Raw genomic sequence first — 22,487 nt, 5'->3', positions numbered from 1 at the left:
GTTTCTCTAACCCAGGAATGAAAGACGGGACTCAGTGAGGCCTGAAGTGGGTGAGCTTGCTCAACTTGATTTCAGAATTTGGCAAGTAGCAAAGAGAAAAAAGCAAATGACTCCTGAGCCTCCCCCATGGTTAAAGCAGGGTTTGATGAGCTGCAAGGCAGTCAAGCATTCCCTGGGGTGGTGCAGGATGGAAGGGGAGGAGTTCCAGGAGAGGGGCAGGACATTAGAGTCAAGGGAGCCCCTAGGGCTGGTGTCGGGTGGAGGTTGCCCAGGAAAACCCTTCTGGTTTGGTTTCCTGTGGTCCTAAGCGCTGAATGCTCAAGTAGATGGTAGCAACCCCGGCGTACAACACCCCGTGTGATTTCACACTGCATGGTTTGTGATCAAAGAACTGGACGGGCATGCAGCAGCCCTGGCTGAGTACTAACCATCATCGGCACTGTTACCCTGGTAAGCCATAACAATCAGGGCGACCCTCCGGGTCCACCCATCACCTTCATATGTCCTTCCATAGATCTACAACTGGAGTATTTTCCAGATACAGAGGATTAAAGAACAGTGACCAGAAGCTAGGCTGAACCGTGGCAGCTCCCAGAAGATAACACTTCTCTGCATGCAGAGAAGGATCTGGGCTGTGAGATGGGGGCAAGTGCACTTCTTCCTTCTCTAGAGCCATGTTGGGGTCCTTTCTTCCTCCTACCTCCCAGCTACCCAACCCTGCCACCCCAATACCCATCACCACCCTCTCCAATTCCCTCCTCTCCTCTGGGAAGATACCATCTGAGGTCACAGCGTGGGCTGGAGTCCTGGGCTCTTCTGTCAGCACCAGGGACTCAGCCAACCCTGCTTTGGAAGGGCGTGAGGGGTGACCTCTTGGGGGCAGGAGGCTGAGGAGGGTATGTGGGAAGATACTAAACTGACTTGGAGAGGGGAAGAGAGAAAACACCCCTGGCAAGAACTGGGTGTGGGGAGTGCTGTGCTCCTAGCCTGGGGCAAATGGATCTCTGAGCACACACAGACCTGGGCTTCAGCAAGGGTGGTTCAGAAAGGAAAGTGAGACCACGTGGAATAGTCCATCCATTTTCTCTTCTGCAACACCAGACTGATAAGGATCCAAGCCAGTCAAGACAGCCAGCCCACTTCAGACATGCCCCAGACAGGAATAGAAGCAGCGTGTTTGGCTCTCTCCTGCACAGCTACCTCCTCCGGCAGCCAAGCCTCAGCAGAGCCCACCCCGCTCGTGCCTGCCTGACCATCACACGCATACCAGTTCTAGAGTCGGGCCCAACCACACACACACCTTGGGCAGGGGGCTGGCAGGGATGGAGAAGGACATCAAACCATTCACTCCTTCCAAAAATATTTATTGGATGTCTACGACGTGCCAGCACTGGCCCTGGTGCTGGGAATATGCTTGGCTCTCCCTCGCCACAGCCTCTGGCTTCCATCCTTGCTATCACCGAGTCTTGGCAACTCTCCCACAGGGGCAGCCCCCGGCCATCCTGAAGCGTGGGCAGGACCGGCTGGTGCCACAGCTGACCAGTCCAGACCTAAGCCACTTCACACCAGAGACTCTCCCAGCGTCCCCAACAGACCCCTCACTCGGTGCTTGAAGCCTGGGGTCCAACCTCTGAAGAGGGTGGTCACATCCCAGCCTGCGGTGAGGAACTCGGATCTTCCCTCCTCCCTCAACCCACGCTGGGACCTTTCCCAGCACCCTTTGGGACGCTTTTAGAACTGTTCTCAGCCCTTCAGAGCCTTAAGGAATCCACCGGTCCCGCTCTAAGGGGTTCCAAGAGCCAGTAATCCTGGCCACCCCCACTCCCCACACACACCCCGCAAACATCCACCGCACCACCACGGGTCCGCTGAGGTCCAGTCCACTAGCGCGCCTCCTCCTTGGGGCTGCACGCAGGGGCCGCGCGGTGCACGCGCTGGTGCTTGAGCAGGTGCTGCTTCTGGCTGAAGCCGCGGCCACAGGCGGGACACAGGTAGGGCCGCTCGCCCGTGTGGTTGCGCCGGTGCCGCGTCAGGTTGGGCTTCTGGCTGAAGCGGCGGCCGCACTCGGGGCACGGGTAGGGCCGCTCACCCGTGTGGATGCGCTGGTGGATGGTGAGCGCCGACCACCACGAGAAGCTCTTGCCGCACTCGTTGCAGATGAACTGGCGCGGCTCGCCAGGCCCAGCGAGGCCCGCTTGTCCCCGATCCCACAGCGCATCCCGGGCCCCCGGGGACCGTTGAGAGCTCCGCGGCCTCGCGGCCAAGCCCGGCATGGCCTCCGCCTGCGGCTGGTCGCCCGGTTCCCCGGCCGGAACGGCTGGCTCAGCAACAGCGTGGGCGCGCTGGTGGGCGCGCAGCGCGGCGCGGCTGCGGCAGCTCTTGCCGCAGCTGGGGCAGGGCGCGGCCTGGGCGCCGGGCAGGTGCGTGCGCAGGTGCTTGAGCAGGTGCTGCTTCTGACGGAAGCCGCGGCCGCAGTGCGGGCAGGGGTGCGGCCGCTCGCCTGTGTGGTTGCGCAGGTGCCGCGTCAGGTTGGGCTTCTGGCTAAAGCGGCGGCCGCACTCGGGGCACGCGTAGGGGCGCTCGCCAGTGTGGATGCGCTGGTGGATGTTCAGCGACGACCACCAGGTGAAGCTCTTGCCACACTCGTTGCAGATGAACTGGCGCGGCTCGCCCGGCCCCTCGGGGCGGGAGACCGCGGTCCGGGCCCCGGGCTGGCCCCACCAGCCCTGGCAGAGCCCCAGCCAGGCCCACTCGGGGCGCCCCCGCGGCGGCCCCGGCCGCAGGCGACAGGCCCGGCGCGCCGCCGCGTCCCGAATCAGCTCGTGCAGGCCGGCGCGGGAGACCTGGCGGTCCCGGGCGTGCGCGCGCTGGTGGATGCGGAGGCCCACCTGGTGACGGAAGCAGCGCTCGCACTCGGGGCACGAGTGGGTGGTGGGCCGGGAGTGGGTCTTCTGGTGCTTGAGTAGGTGCTGCTTCTGGCTGAAGCGCCGCGCGCACTCGGGGCAGCAGAAGGGTCGCTCGCCCGTGTGATGCCGCTGGTGGCGTGCCAGGTTCGGCTTCTGGCTGAAGCTCTTGCCGCACTTGCCGCAGAGGTACGGCTTCTCCCCGGTGTGGGTGCGCTGGTGGATCTTCAGGGACGACCACCAGCTGAACCTCTTCCCGCAGTCCAGGCATACAAAGTGACCCTCGCCGGAGGAAAGCGAGGGGCTCAGGGGGCCGGAGGCTGACCCAGGAGCCCGGCCTGCCAGCCCCGCATCCTGCTCAGTGGGAGGGGCCCACCTTGGACTCCCAGACTCCTCCTGTCCCCCCAGGGCTCGAGGCCGCCCCATGGTCTGGCGTGGCGGGAGGCCCCGGTGCTGCTGGAAGATGTTCTCCTTGTCCTTCCCCACAAGCATGGCCTGCGGCGCCAGCGTCTGCAGCAGCCGCTCCGGCTTCTCCTGCTTGACCTTCATCACCAGCCCAGCTCCTGCCAGAGGCAAGCGGGAGAGAAGAGGGAGAGAGGTCACTGCTGCTCCGCTGGGTGGGATGGAGAGAAGGAGCGAGAGAGAGGGAAGGGGTGCGGGAGGGCAGAGAAGGGCTGAATAGAGGGCACGAGAAAAGGCAGAAGAGAAAGATTTTTAAAGGAACAGAAGAAAACAGGGACAAGAGAAGAAAAAAGAGTAGGGAAGGCAGAAAGGACAACAAGGGCAGGTTAAGATATAGAAAGGAGTGAAGGAGAAAAATGCAAGAAAGGAACCGTAAGTGAATCACTCGGGTGCCCAGGCCACAGGATCCCTGAGGCACCGGCTGCTCTGCCTTCTCCACCCTGAGGCTGAGGAGATGCAGAGAAGGTTAAAGAAACCGATCCAGTGAAACCTGCTGACCCAGGGGGCAAGGAGAAAGCGGCCAAGCTGCAAAACATACCATTCTTTTCCTAAGAGGATCGATGTGCTGGAAGCTTCCTAAGCAAAGGCATGCCCAGTCCCTCAGTGGTCAGGGACTACTGGGTCACTGCAGCACCGTCTATACTGGCGGGGCCCCTGCTCCAAGGCAGAAGCCATGGTGGGGGAGCACTTCATCTGCTGGGGCCTTGGCTGCCTGGCAACTCATCTTCCTTCAACAAAACCAAGAACAAGAAAGTAGGCCAGAAAGACCTCAGCACCCAAAAGAGGTGTCGCCTTGCCTTTGTGTTAAATCCAATCCACTTTACTCATGGGGGTCCCACACCCACTGCTCCCAGCCCACACTTGGGCCATGCACAAGTCTACAGAGGCACTTTGTCTTCCCAGCTCACAGAATAAGAAGCCATAAAGAAACCATCTGCCACAGACACTAAAGAATGCATACTGTGTGATTCCATTTATGTGAAGAGGAGAAACTGGCAAAATGAACCCACGAGTTAGAAGTCAGGATAATGCCCTATTACAAAGGGCACTGTGGGTGGAAGGCAGCATGGGCTCTGAGGTTCTGGCAATGTTCTCCATTGATGTGGGTGCTAGTTACAGGGGAATGTTTGCTTTATAAGAATTTATAGAGCTTGTGATCTACGCACCTTTCCAAAAAGGTTTACATTGAATAAAAAGTAGGTGGAATAAAACAGCTGTGAACAAAGAAAAGAGAAAAATCTTTAAACAGATGTCAACATTACAACACAACAAAATAAACCCAAAGGAAGGAGAAGAACGGCATTAATAAAGATAAAAACAGATTACAGATAAGGGACATGTGGCCGCAAAAAGGATTCTGAAAATCCCCAAATATGGACTTTATATAAATAAATTTGAAAATCTATATGAAATAGAAGATTTTGCAAGAAAATGTAAACTAAAACTGACTCAAGAGTAGGTAGAAAATCTGACTACATAAACAACTAAAAGAGACTGAGAAGAACATCTCAGTGTACCTCAAAAATGGGTAACAGGCTCTGTAACTATATAAACAGGTGCTGCTAAAGCCTCAAGGGAAGGACTTTTTCCACCTTATATATATTACAATGAATAGGAGCAAAGGGAAAGAAAAGTCTACAAGGTTAACACAACTCCAGTATGAAGACAAGAATGGAGGTGGGCAAAAGGTTTATCATTTTTGAACATAGACACAAACATTAGCAAAGCAAGTTCAGTGGTATTAAAATAATAACATACCCTAACCTTGCTGAGATTTTCCCCAGGAAAGCAAAGATGGCCCAATATAATTTATAACATTACCTTATTAAAAGTGAAAAAAACTCCCAATAGATGTGAAAAAGTCATATGATAAAATTCAACATTATTTCTGGAGGGAAGGATCAAAGGAGGGAGAAGGTAGGGAAGGAGGAAGATGGGAGGGAGGGAGAGAGAGAAGAAAGCTCCTAGCAAACTAAGAAGAGAGGAAACTAAGTTGACAAAGAATGTACTCTAGAAATTACAGCGAACATTATAACCAAAGGCAAAAGATTAGAAGCCCATTCATTACAGGTAGCAACAAAATGCAGTGCTCACCATCCCTGAAATCAGTCGGCTGTCCTTGAGGAACTAGCCAAGACAGAGGGGAAAACAAAGAGAAACGCATCAACATTGGAAAGGAGAGGAAGCTGCCATTTGCTTATGATTATTAACAACCTGGAATGTGCAAGGGAATCCACCGAGAAATAGAAATAAGAGTTCAACAAGATTGCCCAGTACAAAAACATACAAAAATCACTTTTTAAAAAATGGCAATACAATACTAGGAATATACCTAATAAACATGCAAAACTTATACAAAGAAAACTATTAAACTTTACTAAAGAGATAAAGAAAACTAAAGAAAAGGAGCAATATATCATATTCTTAGATGAGAAGCCAAAGATGTTCTTCACTCTGAAATAATGTTTAAATTCAGTGTAATCCTATTTAAGTAGATTGTAAAATTTATCATCTATACAAATTGCCCAGAAAATCCTACAAATGAACAAGGAAGAATTTGGCTTATATGACATTAAAAGCAAAAATGCTACCACTGTACACATATGAATGGCTAGAATTGGCCAGGCATGGTGGCTCATGCCAGTAATCCCAGCACTTTGGGAGGCCGAGGCGGGTGGATCACCTGAGGTCAGGAGTTCAAGACCAGCCTGGCCAACATGGTGAAACCCCATCTCTACTAAAAATACAAAAAATTAGCTGGGCATGGTAGCAGGCACCTGTTATCCCAGCTACTCAGAAGGTTGAGGCAGGAGAATCACTTGAACCCAGGAGGCAGAGGTTGCAGCAAGCCGAGATCACACCATTGCTCTGCAGCCTGGGCAACGAGAGCAAAACTCCGTCTCAAAAAAATAAAAATAAAATAAAATAAATGAGACTGGCTAGAATCCAGATCGCTGGCATGTGCACACAGTGAGGCTGAGCAGCAACAGAGGCGCTTTCCTTCCTGGTGGAAATGCGAAGTGCTGCCACCACTCTGGAAGGCGGTTCAGCAGTTTCTTACAAAGCTAAATACAGGCTTACCATCCAATCCAGCAGTCGCTCTCCTAGGTGTTTACCCAAAAGAGTTGAAAACCTCTGTCCACACAAAAAACTACACATGGATTTTTATAGCTTTCTTCCTAACTGCCAGAACTGGGCAGGAAACACAATGTCCTTCAGTGGGTGAATGGATAACTCCACATGATGGAATATTAGTCAACAATAAAAAGAAGTAAGCCATTAAGTCAAAAAAGCCATGGAGGTACCCTATATGCAAACTTCTAGGTGAAAGACATCAACATAAAAGGCTACACACTGTATGACTCCAACTATATGACATTCTGGAAAGGGCAAAACTACAGAGAGAATTGAAAAACCAGTGGTAGCCAGGGGTTGGGGGGGTAGGGAGAGATGAACAGGCGGAGCACAGGGAACTTGGGGGGCAATGGAATATTCTGTATGATACTATAATAGTGATACGGGACATTATGCCTTTGTCAAAACCCATGTAAGGTACAAGACCAAGAGAGAACCCTAATATCAACTATAGACTTTAGGTAATAAAAATGTATCTATATTGGTTCATCAGTTATAACAAATGTACCACACGAATGCAAAATGTTAATAATAGGAGAAACTGGAGCTAAGGTATAGAGGAACTCTACTTTCTTCACAATTTTTCTGTAAAGCTAAAATTGCTCTAAAATATAAAGTCTAGGTCAGGCACAGTGGCTCTTGCCTATAATCCCAGCACTTTGGGAGGCTAAAGCAGGAGGATTGCTTAAGCACAGGAGTTGAAGACCAGCCTAGGCAACATAGCAACACCTGTCTGTATAAAAAATTTATCAAATTAGCTGCGTATGGTGGTGCACACCTGTAGTCCCAGCTACTCTGGAGGCTGAGGTGGGAGGACAGCTTGAGCCCAGGATGCTGAGGCTACAGTGAGCCCTGATCGTGCCACTGCACTGAGAGAAAGAGAGAGAGAAAGAGAGAGAGAGAGAGATCCATTTGGGAAAAAAAGAAAATAAAACCCAGCTCTCGACTGACACAGTTGTTAGTGTTATTGACATGGCTGTTCCATGGCAGGCCTAGTGACTTAAGGCTGCAAGTCAGATTCCCTTCCACACACAAAAAAAGTAAAAGTAAAAATGCTAAATACAATCATTACAATAATGTACAGTACACATAATAGACAAACAGGCCAATGGAACAGAATCGTTTGATACATGATACAAGAGATATTCCAAGTCAATGGAAAAAGGCTATTCATCAACTTAGAACCAACTCTCTCTTTGGGGAAAATATTTAAGTTAGATTCGTAGTGCAGATTGTTTATAAAAATCAGTTCCAGATGGACTTAAGTGCCAGCTTAAAAAAAGCAAATGGAAGTATTAGAAGAATTAGGAGAATTTGCTTAGAATCCAGAGGTAATGAAAAGCCTTCTTAAACAGGATACAAAAGATAAAAACTAAATTTAAAACATCTGTATGACAAAAGAGACTATAAACATAAGTCCATTAGAAATGGGAATTTCGGCCAGGTGCAGTGGTTCACACCAGTAATCCCAACAGTTTGGGAGGCCGAGCCGGGAGGATCACCTGAAGTCAGGAGTTCAAGACCAGCCTGGCCAACCTGGTGAAACTCCATCTCTACTAAAAACACAAAAAAATTAGCTGGGTGTGGTGGCACGTGCCTGCAATCCCAGCTACTCAGGAGGCTGAGGCAGGAAAATCACCTGAACCAGGGAGGCAGAGGTTGCAGTGAGCTGATATCACACCGATGCACTCCAGCCTGGGCAACAAAAGCAAAAACTCTATCTCAAAAAAAAAAAAAAAAAAAAAGAAAGAAAAAAGAAATCGGAATTTAGAGCAGCATTTTCCCACAGAACTTTCTACAATAGTGGAAACAGTTTACATCTGAGCTCTTCAGCCAAATGTGGTTACTGAGCACTTGAAATGTGACTAGTGCAACTAAGAAATGACATTTTTAATTGTATTTAAGTTAATTAATTTTTATTTATTTATTTATTTTTGAAACAGAGTCTCCTTCAGTCACCCAGGCTGGAATGCAATGGCGCGATCTTGGCTCACTGCAGCCTCTACCTCTGGGGTTCAAGTGAATTCTCCTGCCTCAGCCTCCCAAGTAGCTGTGATTACACGCGCCCAACACCACGCCCAGCTAAGTTTTGTATTTTTAGTAGAGATGGGGTTTCACCATGTTGGCCAGGCGGGTCTCAAACTCCTGACCTCAGGTGATCCACCCAACTGGGCCTCCCAAAGTGCTGGGATTACAGGCATGAGCCACCGCGCCTGGCCGTACTTAAGTTAATTTAAACCTAAACTTAAACTAGAAGAGTCCTATGTGGCTAGGCCACGTGCTGGACAGTGCAAGTCCAGGAAAAAATATGTGCAGACATAGAATAGACAAACGCTTAGTATCCACACTATAAAACAGACTCCTATACATGACAAAAAGAGGTTCAACCCCACTAGTCATCAACAAAATGCAAACTAAAAGTGTAGCATCTTTCAACCCCTCATACCAACAAAAATTTAAAAAATCAATAATACTTCTACTTTACAATATGCGTGGACACTACACAGGAGAACAAGTATACACATGGGTATTCTGAGAGTATAAACTGAGGCAGAATTTGTGGAGGACAATCTGACAGTGTTTATTAAAATTAGAAGTGTGGAGGGCCTTCTGGCTCTTTCCAGCCAGCAATTCCATCCCACGTGTTCACCTAAGAAATACTGACATACGAGTGTAAAGAGGAATGTCCAGGAATATTCACTGAAATATTCTTTGTAATCAGCAAACAATGGAAAATAACTTAATTATCCTAAAAAAATAGTTCCCTTCATAATATGGAATACTATGCATCAAGTAAAAAGAATGGAAAAGAACTATGTATGCCAATATGAAAAGATTCTCAAAACATTTTAAGAGAAAACAAAAAAACAAGTTGAAAAACCATATGAATCATCTGACTGAATTCATAAAAAATTAAACCATATGTCTCTATGTATACACACAGGCATGATCCAGGATGAGTCACACCAATCTGAGACCGGTGGCTGTGCTGTGTCCATCAGGTGGCTAATGGCTGCTTCCCGCTCAACCCTCTCCAGCCAGAAAGATGACTGTGGGCCAGAAAGCCCCAGGATACCAGGACAGTGCTGCTACATCCACCTGCCGAAGGGCCCCTGGTGGACGCAGATGACTGGGTTGGGCGAGGTGCTAAGTCCAGCACACATCCCTGGAGGCCCTGGAGCTGAGGTGGAGTGTGCTGGGGCTCCAGCAGCCCCAGGCACACTCTCGAGGGTTCAGGTATCCATATGAAGAGCGCAGGCCACTGGCCTGCCCGTGGAGAGTCCTGAAATAATGGCACCGCTCCTCAGTCATCATGAAAAGGATCATGTTTCAGGTTTTAATGGTTCAGATAAAAGTAAAAGGTGCAAAGCACGGATTATTGCTTGATGAGTACAGTTTCCCAGGTGATGAAAATGTTGTGGAAATAGATGGCAGTGATGGCTACACAACACTGAATGTACTGATGCCACTGAACCGTACACTTAAAAATGGTTACAATGATAAATGTTATGTATATTTTGCCACAATAAAAAAAAAACACACACACAAATAAAAATTAAAAGTTGCTTAAAAGAGGTAAGCTGTCAATTGTCTGAAAAACGGGGTCCTCCAGGTGAGCAGTTCCCTCAGTCTGGCCAGAGGCCATTCCCCACGTGCCTCCATGTCTCCAGGAGTCTAGGCTAGTGTTTTTCAAACTCTCCTCTAAAACCACAGGGTTCCCCAGAAGCTGCCATAGAGAGGAGAGAGGGCCCCGGCAGACTCCACAGCTCACATCAACCAGAGCAACCTCACAGTGACTCAGGATCCCAGGTATGAGTCTATCTGGGGAAAGGGCCTTCTATAATACGCTGGGCACGTGCGCTCTGAGTTCCACTGGAATTTCCAAAACACACATGCAGCTAGGGTGCTCCTGCCACCACCTGGCTCCTCGGACAGGCGCGCAGCTGCATGGCTAGGCTCCCTGAGGGTCTGCGTCCACATACCACACTGCCATGCTTTGCACTTGTGGCCACGTTTCTCTTTTACCCCGCTGCCTGATTTGTGTCTCAGTCTTGGGTCTCCTGACATGATATTCCTGGGAGGGGAGGTGGCTCTTCCCACAGGGGCAATGAGGCAGGGGCCCTGGGGTCTATAGGGCAATTCCCCTGGGAGGGGAGAGGGAGGTAAAGAAACCCGAGTCGCACTGTGCCAAAGGGCAGGGCTCCCAAGGGTAGCCTGCGTGCTCTGGACTCAACCCTGCCGAGAGGCCTAGAGCCCTTCTGCAGCCGGGTCACACGCCACACGCGACAGGGCACGCCAGGAAGGGCTGCAAGTGCTACGCACAGACGCCAGGGGCTGCTCCACCCCAGGCGCAGGGACGCTGAGCAGGGGCTCCAGCCAAAAGCACATGACTGTGCGGGCAAATTTTCCACTGGCAGCATGTATTTCATCACAACCAGCTCTAAGCAGCTTAGCCAATAAGGACCCTGAACTTTGAGTGACCCCCAGGAAGCGTTAATGGACTGAACTGAAGACAATGTCCTGACTGATGAGCTACAGGTTTGTTCCAACCATCCTACCTAGAGTGCTAGTTTTCCATGTCTAATTAGTATAACCCCACAAACTCCCTGTTCTAGCATGTAAATAACACCTCAATTTCTACAAGGCATGGATGCATGTGTCCCCTTGCTGGGCAAGTTCATGGACCAGGCTTTGCCATTTTTTGAGCTCCCATAGTCCCTGTCATTGTTCCATTCTTTGACATGGCTGTCTAAGCCCTGGTCCCCACCCTGAAATTCTGCATCAGTGGGATGTACTAGCTACTGGCTGAGGGCACTGGCTCACGCCTAGCTTCAGAAAAGATAAGGGCACGCGACCTCAGCGGACAAGACTCCGGCTCCTCTGCCTCCTCTCTCTTCTCTCTTACCTGTGCTGTTGCCAGCCAGGCCACTCTCCATCCCTGGAGGCCTCCCAGCATCAGCGCCAGCTGTGTCCCTTTCCTGCCATCTGTCAGAAAGAGAAACAGAAGAAAGAGAATGGGCCTGTGGGACAAGGACAAAACTCAGGGTCCCCAGCCCCCCTCCCATCCCATAAAGCACTCTCTTTTCCAAAGAGCTTTTGTATCCATAGCCACATTCGACATGGGCAGGGGTTCTTTCATTGTAAGCATACCTGCTGAGAAGGTAAAACAGCCATAATTCCCATTTTACAAAAGAGGAAACTGAGACCACGAAGGACCCCTGATGTGCCCAGAGTCATGGAGGTGATGAATGGCAGAGCTGGACAAAAACCCAGGTCCTCTAACTCCCACACCAGGCCCACACCCTCAACATTCGCAGGGCAGCGTGTGATGGACGCCACAACTGAGAAGCAGGAGCCTGGAGTAAGGTTAGAGACATGTCTGCGACTGGCCATGAGGAATGCACACGGAAGGCAGAACGGCCCTACACGTTTCCCCAGTCACAGACCCCCTCCTTCAAAGTCCCCATCCATGTTCTAGCACAAACCCCTCCGGGGAGCTTCGGGGCCAGCCATCTCCATACAAGAACACACACGGTCAATTGGACATTGCTGAGCCCATGCCCAGTTCACTGATCTAGGATTCATCTTTTTTTTGAGATGGCGTCTCGCTGTGTTGCCCAGGGTGGAGTACAGTGGCGCGATCTCAGTTCACTGCAAGCTTCATCTCCCGGGTTCACGCCATTCTCCTGCCTCAGCCTCCTTAGCATCTGGGACTACAGGCGCCCACCACCACGCCCGGCTATTTTTTTGTATTTTTAGTAGAGACGGGGTTTCACTGTGTTAGCCAGGATGGTCTCCATCTCCTGACCTCGTGATCCGCCCGCCTCGGCCTCCCAAAATGCTGGGATTACAGGCGTGAGCCACCGCGCCCGGCCTTCTTTTTTTGTTTTTATGCCCAAGTCTTCTGAGCATTTCCTGAATGGCTCACTCCGTGCCTGAAATATGGCAGGATAGATCACACTGCTGTGTGGATGCCCCAGGCCTTTGCCCTGGCTGTCCCTTCACCGCAGATCCCCGCCTGGCTTGCCCCCTCACTTCTATCAGCTCCCAGCTTAAATGTCCCCTTCTCAGAGCGGACATCCCTTGTGCTTCTTTTTTTTTGAGATGGAGTCTCCCTCTGTTGCCCAGGCTGGAGTGTAGTGGCCCGATCTCAGCTCACTACAATCACCACTTCCTGGGTTCAAGTGATTCTCCTGCCTCAGCTTCCCAAGTAGCTGGGATTACAGGTGTGTGCCACCACACCCAGCTAATTTTTGTATTTTTAGTAGAGACAGGGTTTCACCATATTGGCCAGGCTGGTCTCAAACTCCTGACCTTGTGATCCACCCACCTCGGCCTCCCAAAGTACTGGGATTACAGGCGTGAGCCACCGTGCCGGCCCCTGGCGCTTCTGTATACAGTCACCAGCCTAACTCCACCTCCCATTTCCTCTCTAACATTTTTGCCACCTGACATGATCTTAACTTGTCTGTTCCCCACCACAGCAAGGTCAGGAGCTCTTCATGCTTGCCGCCGGATCCACAGGGCCCAGAGCAGAGCCGGGCACACAGAGGGCCCGTTACAAACGCAGGTGGCAGGAATGTGCTGCCCCGCCTGGCCAGGAGCTGTGCAGCCTGAAGACTCATCTCCTCCTCGCTGGGGGTGCACCTCTCCTAAGGACAGGGATGTGGTCCCATGCACCTGTACCCCCTAGCAGAGCAAAGACATGGCTGCCCCGCGGAGATGCGCAGCTCATCCTTCCTGCTGCCTCAGGGAGGGGCTCTTCTAGACTTCAGTCAGCCCTTCCTCCCAGGCACCCTGGCTCGGCCACCCTCACAGAAACAGCCACCCCAGGCCCCGAGAGCCTCGCAGAGACCCAGACTCCCTCTCCCTCTCCTAGGTCCCCTTCTGAGCCCAGACACTGGGGGCACACACCCAGACTGGGAATCTGGACCCTGACAAGAGACGTGGGGGAGGGGTGAATATGAATCTAGAAAATGCAGAAAGTCATTTTCCCTGGTGCAAAGAGAAGAAGAGACACCCCCTTTTTTCAAGAGCATTTTGTTTAGAAACTTCTAATTAATAAGCTCTATCTCTGACTTTTTGAGATGTATGTGAATCTTTTTTTATTTTTTATTTTTGCAGTAAATGCTCCTCAAGTAGAAATAAATCTTTTTAAAAGTTAAATAAGGCTGGGCACGGTGGTTCATGCCTGTAATCCCAGCACTTTGGGAGGCTGAGGTGGGTAGATCACCTGAGGTCAGGAGTTTGAGACAAGCCTGGCCAACGTGGGGAAACCCCGTCTCTACTAAAAATACAAAACATAGCTGGGTGTAGTGGCACATGCCTGTAATCCCAGCTACTCAGGAAGCTGAGACAGGAAAATTGTTTGGACTCAGGAGGCAGAGGCTGCATTGAGCCGAGATTGTGACAGAGTGAGACTCTGTCTCCAAAAAAAGCTAAATAAGCCTTCTGCCAATATTACAACCCAGGACTATCTTTCCCAAGGTCCTGGGGGCCATTTCTTTGAAATTTAAATATCAAGGAAGACACCACCCCTGCCTCCCAGTCTCCATGGGAGGGTAGGAGCCTAACTTCAGGAGGCGCCTGGCTCCAAATCACAAACCTATCTCCTGTCATAAAAATATGAGAACTTTATTTTTCCTGTGGGTAAAGGCAATTAGCTAACACAGATGGTCACTCCAATTACGAGGTGAATTTAGGACAACCTGCCTGCATGTGACAAATGGTAATGTCCAGTCCTCTTGCTGGAGGGCTGGTTGCCGTTTATCCTGAGAACATGTCTGTAACGGGCTGCACCTGGCGGCTATATGCAGGCTGAGAGCTCCGTCTTTGCAGTCACTCAGGGGATTGCCTATGGTGCGCACCACATTCTGGTTTCATGCACACTCAATCTTTTAAAAGCTGTTTTCCTCTTCTACTTTTGTAAAGAGCTTTTCTGGGTTGGCAAGAGATTTTGTTTTCAATTCTATTTCCCCAACAGGGGTCTGTAAGCATGCCTACCATGGTTTCTTACAGACACTCAAACCTGCTTGTAGTGCAGAGAAAAGGTGAGCAGTGGGGAAGGGGGCGGGAGAGGCCCCTGGTGGGGCTCTGATGGGTGCTGGGGGCTCCTCCCTCCCTCGCCACCCTCCTCCCTTGGGTCCACTCTGTGAGCTTCTGCATGCGACATCTTGGGAAAGTCCAGACAACTGGACTTAACATCCACCTAAAGAGGCGCAGAGGGGCTGTTGGACAGAGAAGCCATCTTGGTAAGGGGAACTCAGACTGAGGAGGGCAGAGCCCAGGCCAGAAATTCAGGAGGACAGAAGGATGGGCCTGGGTCTCCACAGAGCGAGACCCCCAAGGCAAATCAAAGACAGTCCTACTTCACCCATCCTGCCTCCCAAGAGGTATTAGGACCTAACAGCCACTCCGGGTAGTAGCAGGCCTTCCACTGTCCGGGACCTCCCAGAGCAGCTTCTCCCTCGAGCCTCGGTGCCTCTGTCTCGGGCCATACCAGGGCTCGAGGGGAAGCAGCCTGTGGCTTATGTAAGAACAGAAGTGGAGACAGAAGGAAGAGGACCCAAGAGGAAGAAGTGAGAAATTCAAGGGGGAAACACAGAGGACAGGAATGAGGGGAGGCCAAGTCTTTGGGGACCCGCCTCTACCTGTGTGCTCAGGTGGGCTATGTCTGGGAAATGGCACAGCAGGTGTCCTACAGACAAAATCCAGGAAAGCCCTCCATGTGACATGTTCCAGGCTGGCCAGACACACACGTCCCCACCCTAAGCTTCTCTCCTATTCTGCCTTTCGCTCTGCTCTGTGCATGGCGGGCCCCTCCTAACCTACCATCCTGACACGTCCTCGGCCAGCTGGAGACACCCAGGAGCCAGGTAAGCAGGCTGCCCAGCAAAGTGCCCGGCTGGAAGACATGCCTCATGGGCCAGATGCGCCATCGGCCACCAGTGCCCATACCAAGTCTTGGAAGGCTGCTTTGTCTATCGCACAAGGGCCCCCGGACCCCTACCGGACCACCTTTCCTCTCTGCTGCCCCTCGGGCTCTGAGGGGAGCAGGACACACAGGGGCCCCTTTCCCACGCCTGGCTCTGGCCCGGCCCTCTGCGCACCAGGTCAGGCTGCAGTTCAGTAAGAGCCCCACAGTGGGCAGGCCTCAGCCTGGGCCCAGCTGCCATGACAACTGAGGACCAACCACACAAAGAGGGGATTGAGCTAGCAGCAGGTGCAGAGGCCCGGGGCAGGGGGAGGCAACAAAGGAGCTTTGGTAGTGGCAGAGACTTGGGGGTGGGGAGGCCAGACAGCAGCTGGGGGAGGAGAAAGGCCACAGGCCAGAAAGAGGCAAGGTCCTCCCCATCGCCGCCCCTGGAACCTCCCACCAGCCCAGCACAGCTCTCACAGCCTCAGCACCCCAGGTCAGGCAGTCAGAAGCAGACCATGCCACAGGTATCATCTGCTGCTAGTGGAGCAGGAGCAGGATCCGCCACCAGGCGCTAAGGCTTTTGGGGGTGGGGGCAGCTCTCCAAACCCCAGCCAAAGGCCCAGTATCAGGCCCTTCTCAGCCCCGAGGTCCCAGCAGATCCTCACTTGCTGGGCACAGCTCAGCTGGTCTTCCGTAGGAGACCCCCACAGAAACTGGCCTCCCCAGTCCCAGCCCATGCCCAGCCAATGCCTCCCTGCCATGCTGCCCCTTTCTATGGCCTCGTCCTTCCCAACTCCACCGGGTCCCCAGCACCTCCCTGCCCTCTCCCCCAGCCCATACCTGACTGCTATGTCCTCACCCAGTTCTCTCTCCCTCCGAGATCCCTCACTCAGGTTAGCCCCAGGGAGCGGGGGCTTGCTCCCACGCCTGCGCGTCCCTCACATGCAGAAGGTAATGTGTATTGAATGAATGAATGGATCAGTGAATGAAACAATGGAGGATCCAAGAGGTGGCTCCTCAGGCTCCCGTCTTCTGTCACTATTAAGAAATCCCTCAGGACCAGGCAATGGTATTCTCTGCCTCTGATTTCAGTTAATAGCAGATGTTTTTAATTTAAATATATGATCATAGGGACATGAGAAACTGATGTAAATGCTAAACCACACACAAACACACCCAGATACAATCATATCTAAATACAGCTAAGTAAACAAAAGTTCAAAGACACAAAACTACATGAGAACACCTGCAAAACTGTCTATGCAAATACAGAGAATGTGAGATATTTTTTAAAACTCACAGACACACCTACAGATCCACAGACACACAAATGTGCCACTGTGAACCAGGTCAGCACAAATCACTGCACAGCACACTTATGAACACAGAAATGCAAAGTCACCCATGACACAAGTATCCTTGTACACCCATGGCCATCCCATCAGGGCCACTTGCTCCAAGGAAAAGAACTCAGAGAGGTAGAAACAGAAGCAACATACCCTCATCGAGCCAGGAGGCTGGGGCCATGAGTCACCGTTGGATGACCTGTGCTGGGGTGGGACAGGTCAGCAGGAGTTGCAGCTGGCTGGAGAGACGTTACAGCAAGACAGAAAGCCCTAGAGACAATGAGCCTGTGTCCAGCAAGCCTGGTGCAGCCTAAGATCCTCCAGGGCCTGGCCTGTGGGCTCTGGCCCAAGGGGATGCAGCGGGCCCTCTCCCCTTCAGCCATCTTTGGGTGACCCTGAGCCGCCACCTGGCTGGCTCCTCAGCCTTGGTCTCCCCCTAGAAACACACTGCCTGAGGCTGGCAGGGATGTCCTTCTCAAGGCCACCCTTCCTGGTCCCTCCCCTCAGGACCCCATGTCTTAATCAAGAACCCCAAGTCCCAGCCCACCCACCACTGAGCCACTGCTAGTCCCTGGCCAGTCATTACAGCGCTTTGAGCTCAGGTTCCTGATGGCACAGGTGAACGGAAATACCTGCTCCCTGAGTTTGGGAGGAGCACCACAGGGTGGCATGCCTGAGCCGGATGCACCAGGCAGTATCTGTGCGAGCCTCTCTGCCAGTGTCCCCGCTGCCACTTACTCTTCCTAAGCCATCACTCCTTCCAGCCAGTTGGGAATCTCAGAGGCCCCCAGCGCCACACAGGAGCCTCCACACTCCACCTTGCGGGAGGAAGAGGGTTTGCCACGGCTCTGGATGTGGCACTGTCTCCAGAGCCCTCCACTTACCAGGGTGGTTCTGCATGCCCCTCCCAGAGGTCCCAGCCCAAACCAGGTGGGCATCCCCTCCCCCACCTGGAGGCCTCCATCCTCACACCCAGCATCAGGCACACTGAAGCCTCCCACAACTCCCCTGTCCCAACCCCCATGACCCACCCTGCTCCTCTCCAACTTCCCGGATCCCACTCAACACAAGGCCACCCCCACTGTGACCACTCTCCCAGCCCTGACCCTTCCCCTCTTCCTACTCCACCATCTTCAGACCTCAGTCTCCCAAACACCCCAGTCCTCAGTCTGGGGAGGGAACAAAGCAGGGCAGCCAAGGGAAAGGGCAGGCCACTGTCCAACCCAAAGAGCAGGCCATAGTGGAAAAAGCCCGTTGAGACGCCCCAGACAGGGACTGAGACTGGGTTTGCTTCTGGTTAGCCGCGTGATCCCAGGCAAACCACTTTCCTTCTCTGGGCCTCAGTTTCCCCACCTGAAAATGGAAATAATGCTTGCTCGTGGTACAGAATTGTTATATCAAGTGGGGCGGGGGTGGTGGGGGGTGGGGATGGCGGGACGCAAACAGTGTGAGAGGACTCTGAGAGACATTCCCAAGGTGCAAGACAAATTCGATTTAGGTCGTTGCTGTTGCCATCACCCGCTCCCCACTCAGGGTTCTAAGAACTGTACCTCAGGGTATGGACAGCCAGCCTGGTTTCATGGCTTCAGTTTGCTCCCCTCAACATTCCCAGCAGACATGATCTGCATGCAGCCAGGTCACTTGCCTTACCCACTATGCCTGCCCACCTCCCAGAGGTCCCCAGTTCAACCCCAGCCATGATCCTGAGGTACCTCCTTCCAAGACTTCCTTCACCGGCCAGAGGTAAACACCCTTGCTGGAACTGTCCCACCCACACCTCCCCTGCCCCACACCCTTGGCCCCCTCCTCCTCACCCACCTCCCTTCAGAGGCGAGAGCTGCATTTACATTCCTCGGCCCCAAGTCTAATATTCAGGAACCTGTCAGGGCGTGGATCTGAGCTGAAGGCCGGGGATAAACCCAGCTGCTAACAATCTCTGAACAGGTGTCACATTTTAATTAATAAACACGTTTCCATCCCTTGCTGCATTGAAAGGACCTTGGGAAAGGAAAGTGAGATGGAGCAGGGACCCTGTCAGCCACCTGCTGCGCCCTCCAATCATGAAAATCAAGGAAAATCTTGAGTTCTTTCCAGGGAAATTCCAGGCACCTAGCTGGTCCTGAGAAGTAAATGTGCAACCTGATAAGAAGGTAATCGTAGCTAAAACAATAGCAAGGAAGTTAGACCACATGAGACGTGTGGTTGCCTATAGAAACTAAAGGTAACATCTTAGCATATGTCCTTGAGTTGTTTTTCAGAAACCCAGACCCCCACCAAATGGACTTGCTGGCACGCACACCTCGGATAAGAGGGAACTGAGAACTCAACTCTGCTCATCTTTCCCCATTGCACCCCGACACGCCCCATCCTCTCGTGGCTCTTGATCTCACCGTGTCCTCGCACCCTGTGACCAACCTTGGAAGGCCCTTGCTCAATTCTCCCCTTCCCAGCCCAGATTAGGGATCGCTTTGACCAGGAAGCCTTTTTGGACACACCAGGCTCAGCCAGGAACCCCTTCTCTGTTTAACCTGTGCACCTAGGGCCATCTACATGGAATCATCATTGTCATCAATATTTTGTTAGTCTGCACAAGACTACATGCATCTTAACACAGGGTCCTTCTCTCTCCCCTGCACCCAGTACAGGCCCCACACACAGTAATCCATTAATAAAAACTGTCATAAGGGAACACTTAAATAAAAGAAATTTCAGTACAAAACAGATTTGAAGCACGGAAGCATGAACCTTCAAGCTGAAAGGAGACAACTGCCATCTAATCTCTTCATTTTACAGATGAACATGGGAACAGTTAGCTGTGAAGCCTTGGACTGTCGTCCGCCTCCAACCCCTGAGGCTCTGACCACACCCAGCCCCAGCTCAGATCATCTTGCTCAAAGGGCTGAAGGAGGACCCATCTCCACACCTTCCACATGTAGATATCCTCAACGTTCTTCACAGGGGAGATGCCCGCACCCCGCCCCACCGAGTTCGCGGCTGCTGTGCCCATCTTCCTGGAGAGGAGTTCTCCGCCACACCCGACACCACACACTTCCAACTTCTACGGTGCTTCCCTCTCACTTATCTCCACCCCCAATCCTTATCCCCGCTCGTTTAATCACACATTTATTGGTCACCTACTATGTGTCTGTCACTCTGAAGCGAGCACTGGGGTTCCTGCCCCCAGAAACTGATCTATCAGGGAGGCGGACAGGGACGGGGAACTCGGAACAACGGGACAGCCCAGGAGGGGCCGTCCGCAGGCGACCCTCTACTCGCCACCGCGTCCTCCCTCCGTCCTCACTAGCCTCCCTCCTAACCTCGCTGCCCTGGCCTGGCGCCCTCCCCACCCTCGGCCGCGCCCCTTTCCCCTCGGCTGTGTGGGGGCAGAGGGAACGCTTGAGACCCGGGGCTCGGGGGGCGCGCGGGCTCGGGGGACGCGCGGGGCTCGGGGCACCCCAGGCCCCCGCCCCATCCCTCCGCCCCAGCCCGGGCCGGGCGGAGGCAGCACAGGAGGAGCGGGGCCGGGCGCTGGTCCATCCCTCGCACCGCCCCTCCCCGCCCAAAATGCAGAGGGACTCGGAGGGAGGCGACAGGGAAATAAATACCTTTGACTTTCTGGCTAAGGTTAACGGGAACTGCCACCCCGAGGGCGACTTGGGCACCGGGCTCCCGGCCCTGGCCATTCCCGGGGCAGGCGGGGCGGGCACGGGTGCCTCATTGGCTGGCGGGCCTGGCCATCCCCGGGGCCGCCCAGCCACCCCATTGGCTACGCCGCTCAGATGACCCGCCCGGCCCTATCGGAGCACCCCGCGGGGCGGCTCCTTTGTTCTCTGGAGCCAATAGCCGAGGGGGGAGGGCTGAACTCGCCCCCGGCGGGCGCGCAAGGCCCGGGCGCCGTGAACGCGCTAGCCACCGGCGGAGGGGCCGCTGGGCCGCGGGGAGGAGATCTTGGGAGGTCGGGCCCCAGATGGCCGGCGGCGTCCTGGCACACCTGCCAGGCCCGGACTCAGCCTGCGACCCCGTTGTAACTCCTGAACTCAGCGCACGTTCGCCGAGCGCCACAGCGCGCCGGACGCTGTTTCTCCCTGCTGGGGACCCATCAGGGCCCGGACAGAAACCCCGGCTGAGGCTGTGGCTGCCCTCAAGCCGCGACAGCCCCACCGTGGGGTGGGATAACTTTTAGGGTTCACTACGAGGGACCTTAGAAATCATTATACCCGACCTCTTCGTTTTCTGTTTCGGGGAGGTGGTCTCGCTCTGTCCCCAGTGGTACGATCATGGCCCAGTGCAACCTCGAACCCGTGGCTCAACCGATCCTCCCGACCTGCTAACTTTTTAAATTTTTTGTAGAGACAGGAGTCTCGCCATGTTGCCCAGGCTGGCCTCGAACTCTTCAGCTTAAGTGACCCTGCGGCCTCGGCCTCCCAAAGTGCTGGGATTACAAACCCGCGCCCGGCCTAATCCCTTTGTTTTCTAGCTGAGGAACCGCTCTGAGGTTACGTTACTAGGTCGGGTTACTAGGTAGGTTTCCCATGAGCGGAATCATCTCCGCCCAGTTGCCAACCCGGTCCAGACTGCCAGACCTTCAGGAAGGAGTATCTTCGCAACTCCCCACCCCATTGTAAGGAAATTCCTCACGCTTCTCCCTCAAAGGGGGCGCAGCTGGGTCAACTCCCACTGGCAGGATTCTCTCCGGAGCTGCTAGAAGCTGCCTCTGGGGCATGAGGTAGATACAGCCAGAAGCTGGGCCTCTGAGACTCTACAAACGGTTGCTGTTGGGCAGGCGGAACTTATTTTCTTCAGTCAACAGCTGATTAAACATTTGCCACAGGCCCGGCTGCGGTTTAGCCTCAGTAGCACAGCAGGAACTGGGGACTGAAATTCGATTTTGTCACTAACTTCATGTGTACTTTTTATAAAAGATACTTTTCTGTTTCTGGACTTTGACTTCTTCGTCTATAAAATAGGGTTAATAATTTTCTAGTTGCCTGCATACCTTACTGAGTTTTTACCGTTAATTTGGTTATATTATCTATAGAAGGATTTGTAAAATACAAAATCATACACACCCTATAAAGAGGCTACACATCACTGGCTATCAACACTTTAGAGTCTCATTCTCCTGTTTATTTTTTTAAAGATGGGGTCTTGCTATGTTTCCCAGGTTAAAGTACAGTGGCTATTCACAGGCACAATCATAACGCACTTCAGCCTCAAACTCCTGGCCTCAAGGGATCCTCCCACCTCGACTACACCTGAGACTACTGGCATGCACCACCACACCTAGCTTATTTTCTAGAAGAGTACCTAGAAGAGGTTCTACAAAGGCTTGTGGAATACATTCCTGTTTCTGAGACCAGTATTCTAGTTCCAGATTTGCCACTGGCTACAAGTGTTGAGACAGAGCAGGAACCTCTCTTAGGGGTCTGCCACCAGCCCCCCATTCAATGCATGAAAATAAAGAAACATTTGAGTCCCTTCAAGGGAAATTCCAGGCACCTAGCTAGCCCTGCAACCAGCAATTAGGAAAGTGAATGAATGACCTGCTAAGCAAGAAAGTAGTAACAGTTTAAACAATAGTACCCAAGTAAGAGTCACAAAACGTTAGCTTCCTTATAGAAACTGAAGATGACATCTTGACATATGTCCTTGAGTTGTTTTTCAGAAATCAGGACCCCCACCGGTGGGGGTCACTTCCACCCTCTGGGCCTGTTTCCTCCT

At 52.6% G+C, this 22,487-nt stretch overlaps 1 protein-coding gene across 5 annotated transcripts; it reads right to left on the bottom strand.

Moving 5' to 3' along the window:
• Positions 1 to 1,348: 1,348 nt before the first annotated feature.
• Positions 1,349 to 20,501, bottom strand: ZNF775 (zinc finger protein 775). 5 transcript variants are annotated; one of them, XM_054494046.2, is made up of 4 exons: positions 20,372 to 20,462; positions 16,920 to 17,036; positions 11,407 to 11,486; positions 1,349 to 3,466 (listed from the first exon to the last, which is right to left on the bottom strand). In XM_054494046.2, exons 3-4 carry the CDS (start codon positions 11,435 to 11,437, stop codon positions 1,884 to 1,886), a joined length of 1,614 nt encoding a protein of 537 aa, XP_054350021.1. In that variant the 5' UTR covers positions 11,438 to 11,486; positions 16,920 to 17,036; positions 20,372 to 20,462; the 3' UTR covers positions 1,349 to 1,883. The 5 variants fall into 5 exon arrangements, with proteins under 5 accessions (XP_054350021.1, XP_054350019.1, XP_054350020.1 ...); XM_054494044.2 differs by lacking the exon at positions 20,372 to 20,462 and adding an exon at positions 17,505 to 18,502; XM_054494045.1 differs by lacking the exon at positions 16,920 to 17,036 and having other exon boundaries at positions 20,372 to 20,501.
• Between the last annotated feature and the right edge of the window lie 1,986 nt (positions 20,502 to 22,487).

This window comes from Pongo pygmaeus, chromosome 6, assembly GCF_028885625.2.
Source record: "Pongo pygmaeus isolate AG05252 chromosome 6, NHGRI_mPonPyg2-v2.0_pri, whole genome shotgun sequence".
In the NCBI taxonomy this organism is placed as follows: Eukaryota; Metazoa; Chordata; class Mammalia; order Primates; family Hominidae; genus Pongo; species Pongo pygmaeus.
The sequence above is the reverse complement of the archived record's forward strand: the minus strand, read 5'-3'. Positions and strand labels throughout refer to the sequence as shown.

Excerpts from the sequence above, each read along its gene's own strand:
- ZNF775 (XM_054494045.1), bottom strand. The coding sequence starts at position 11,437 with ATGGAGAGTGGCCTGGCTGGCAACAGCACAG. Across the intron at positions 3,467-11,406 it reads CCTGGCTGGCAACAGCACAG|GAGCTGGGCTGGTGATGAAG; the intron begins GTAAGAGAGAAG and ends TGCCTCTGGCAG.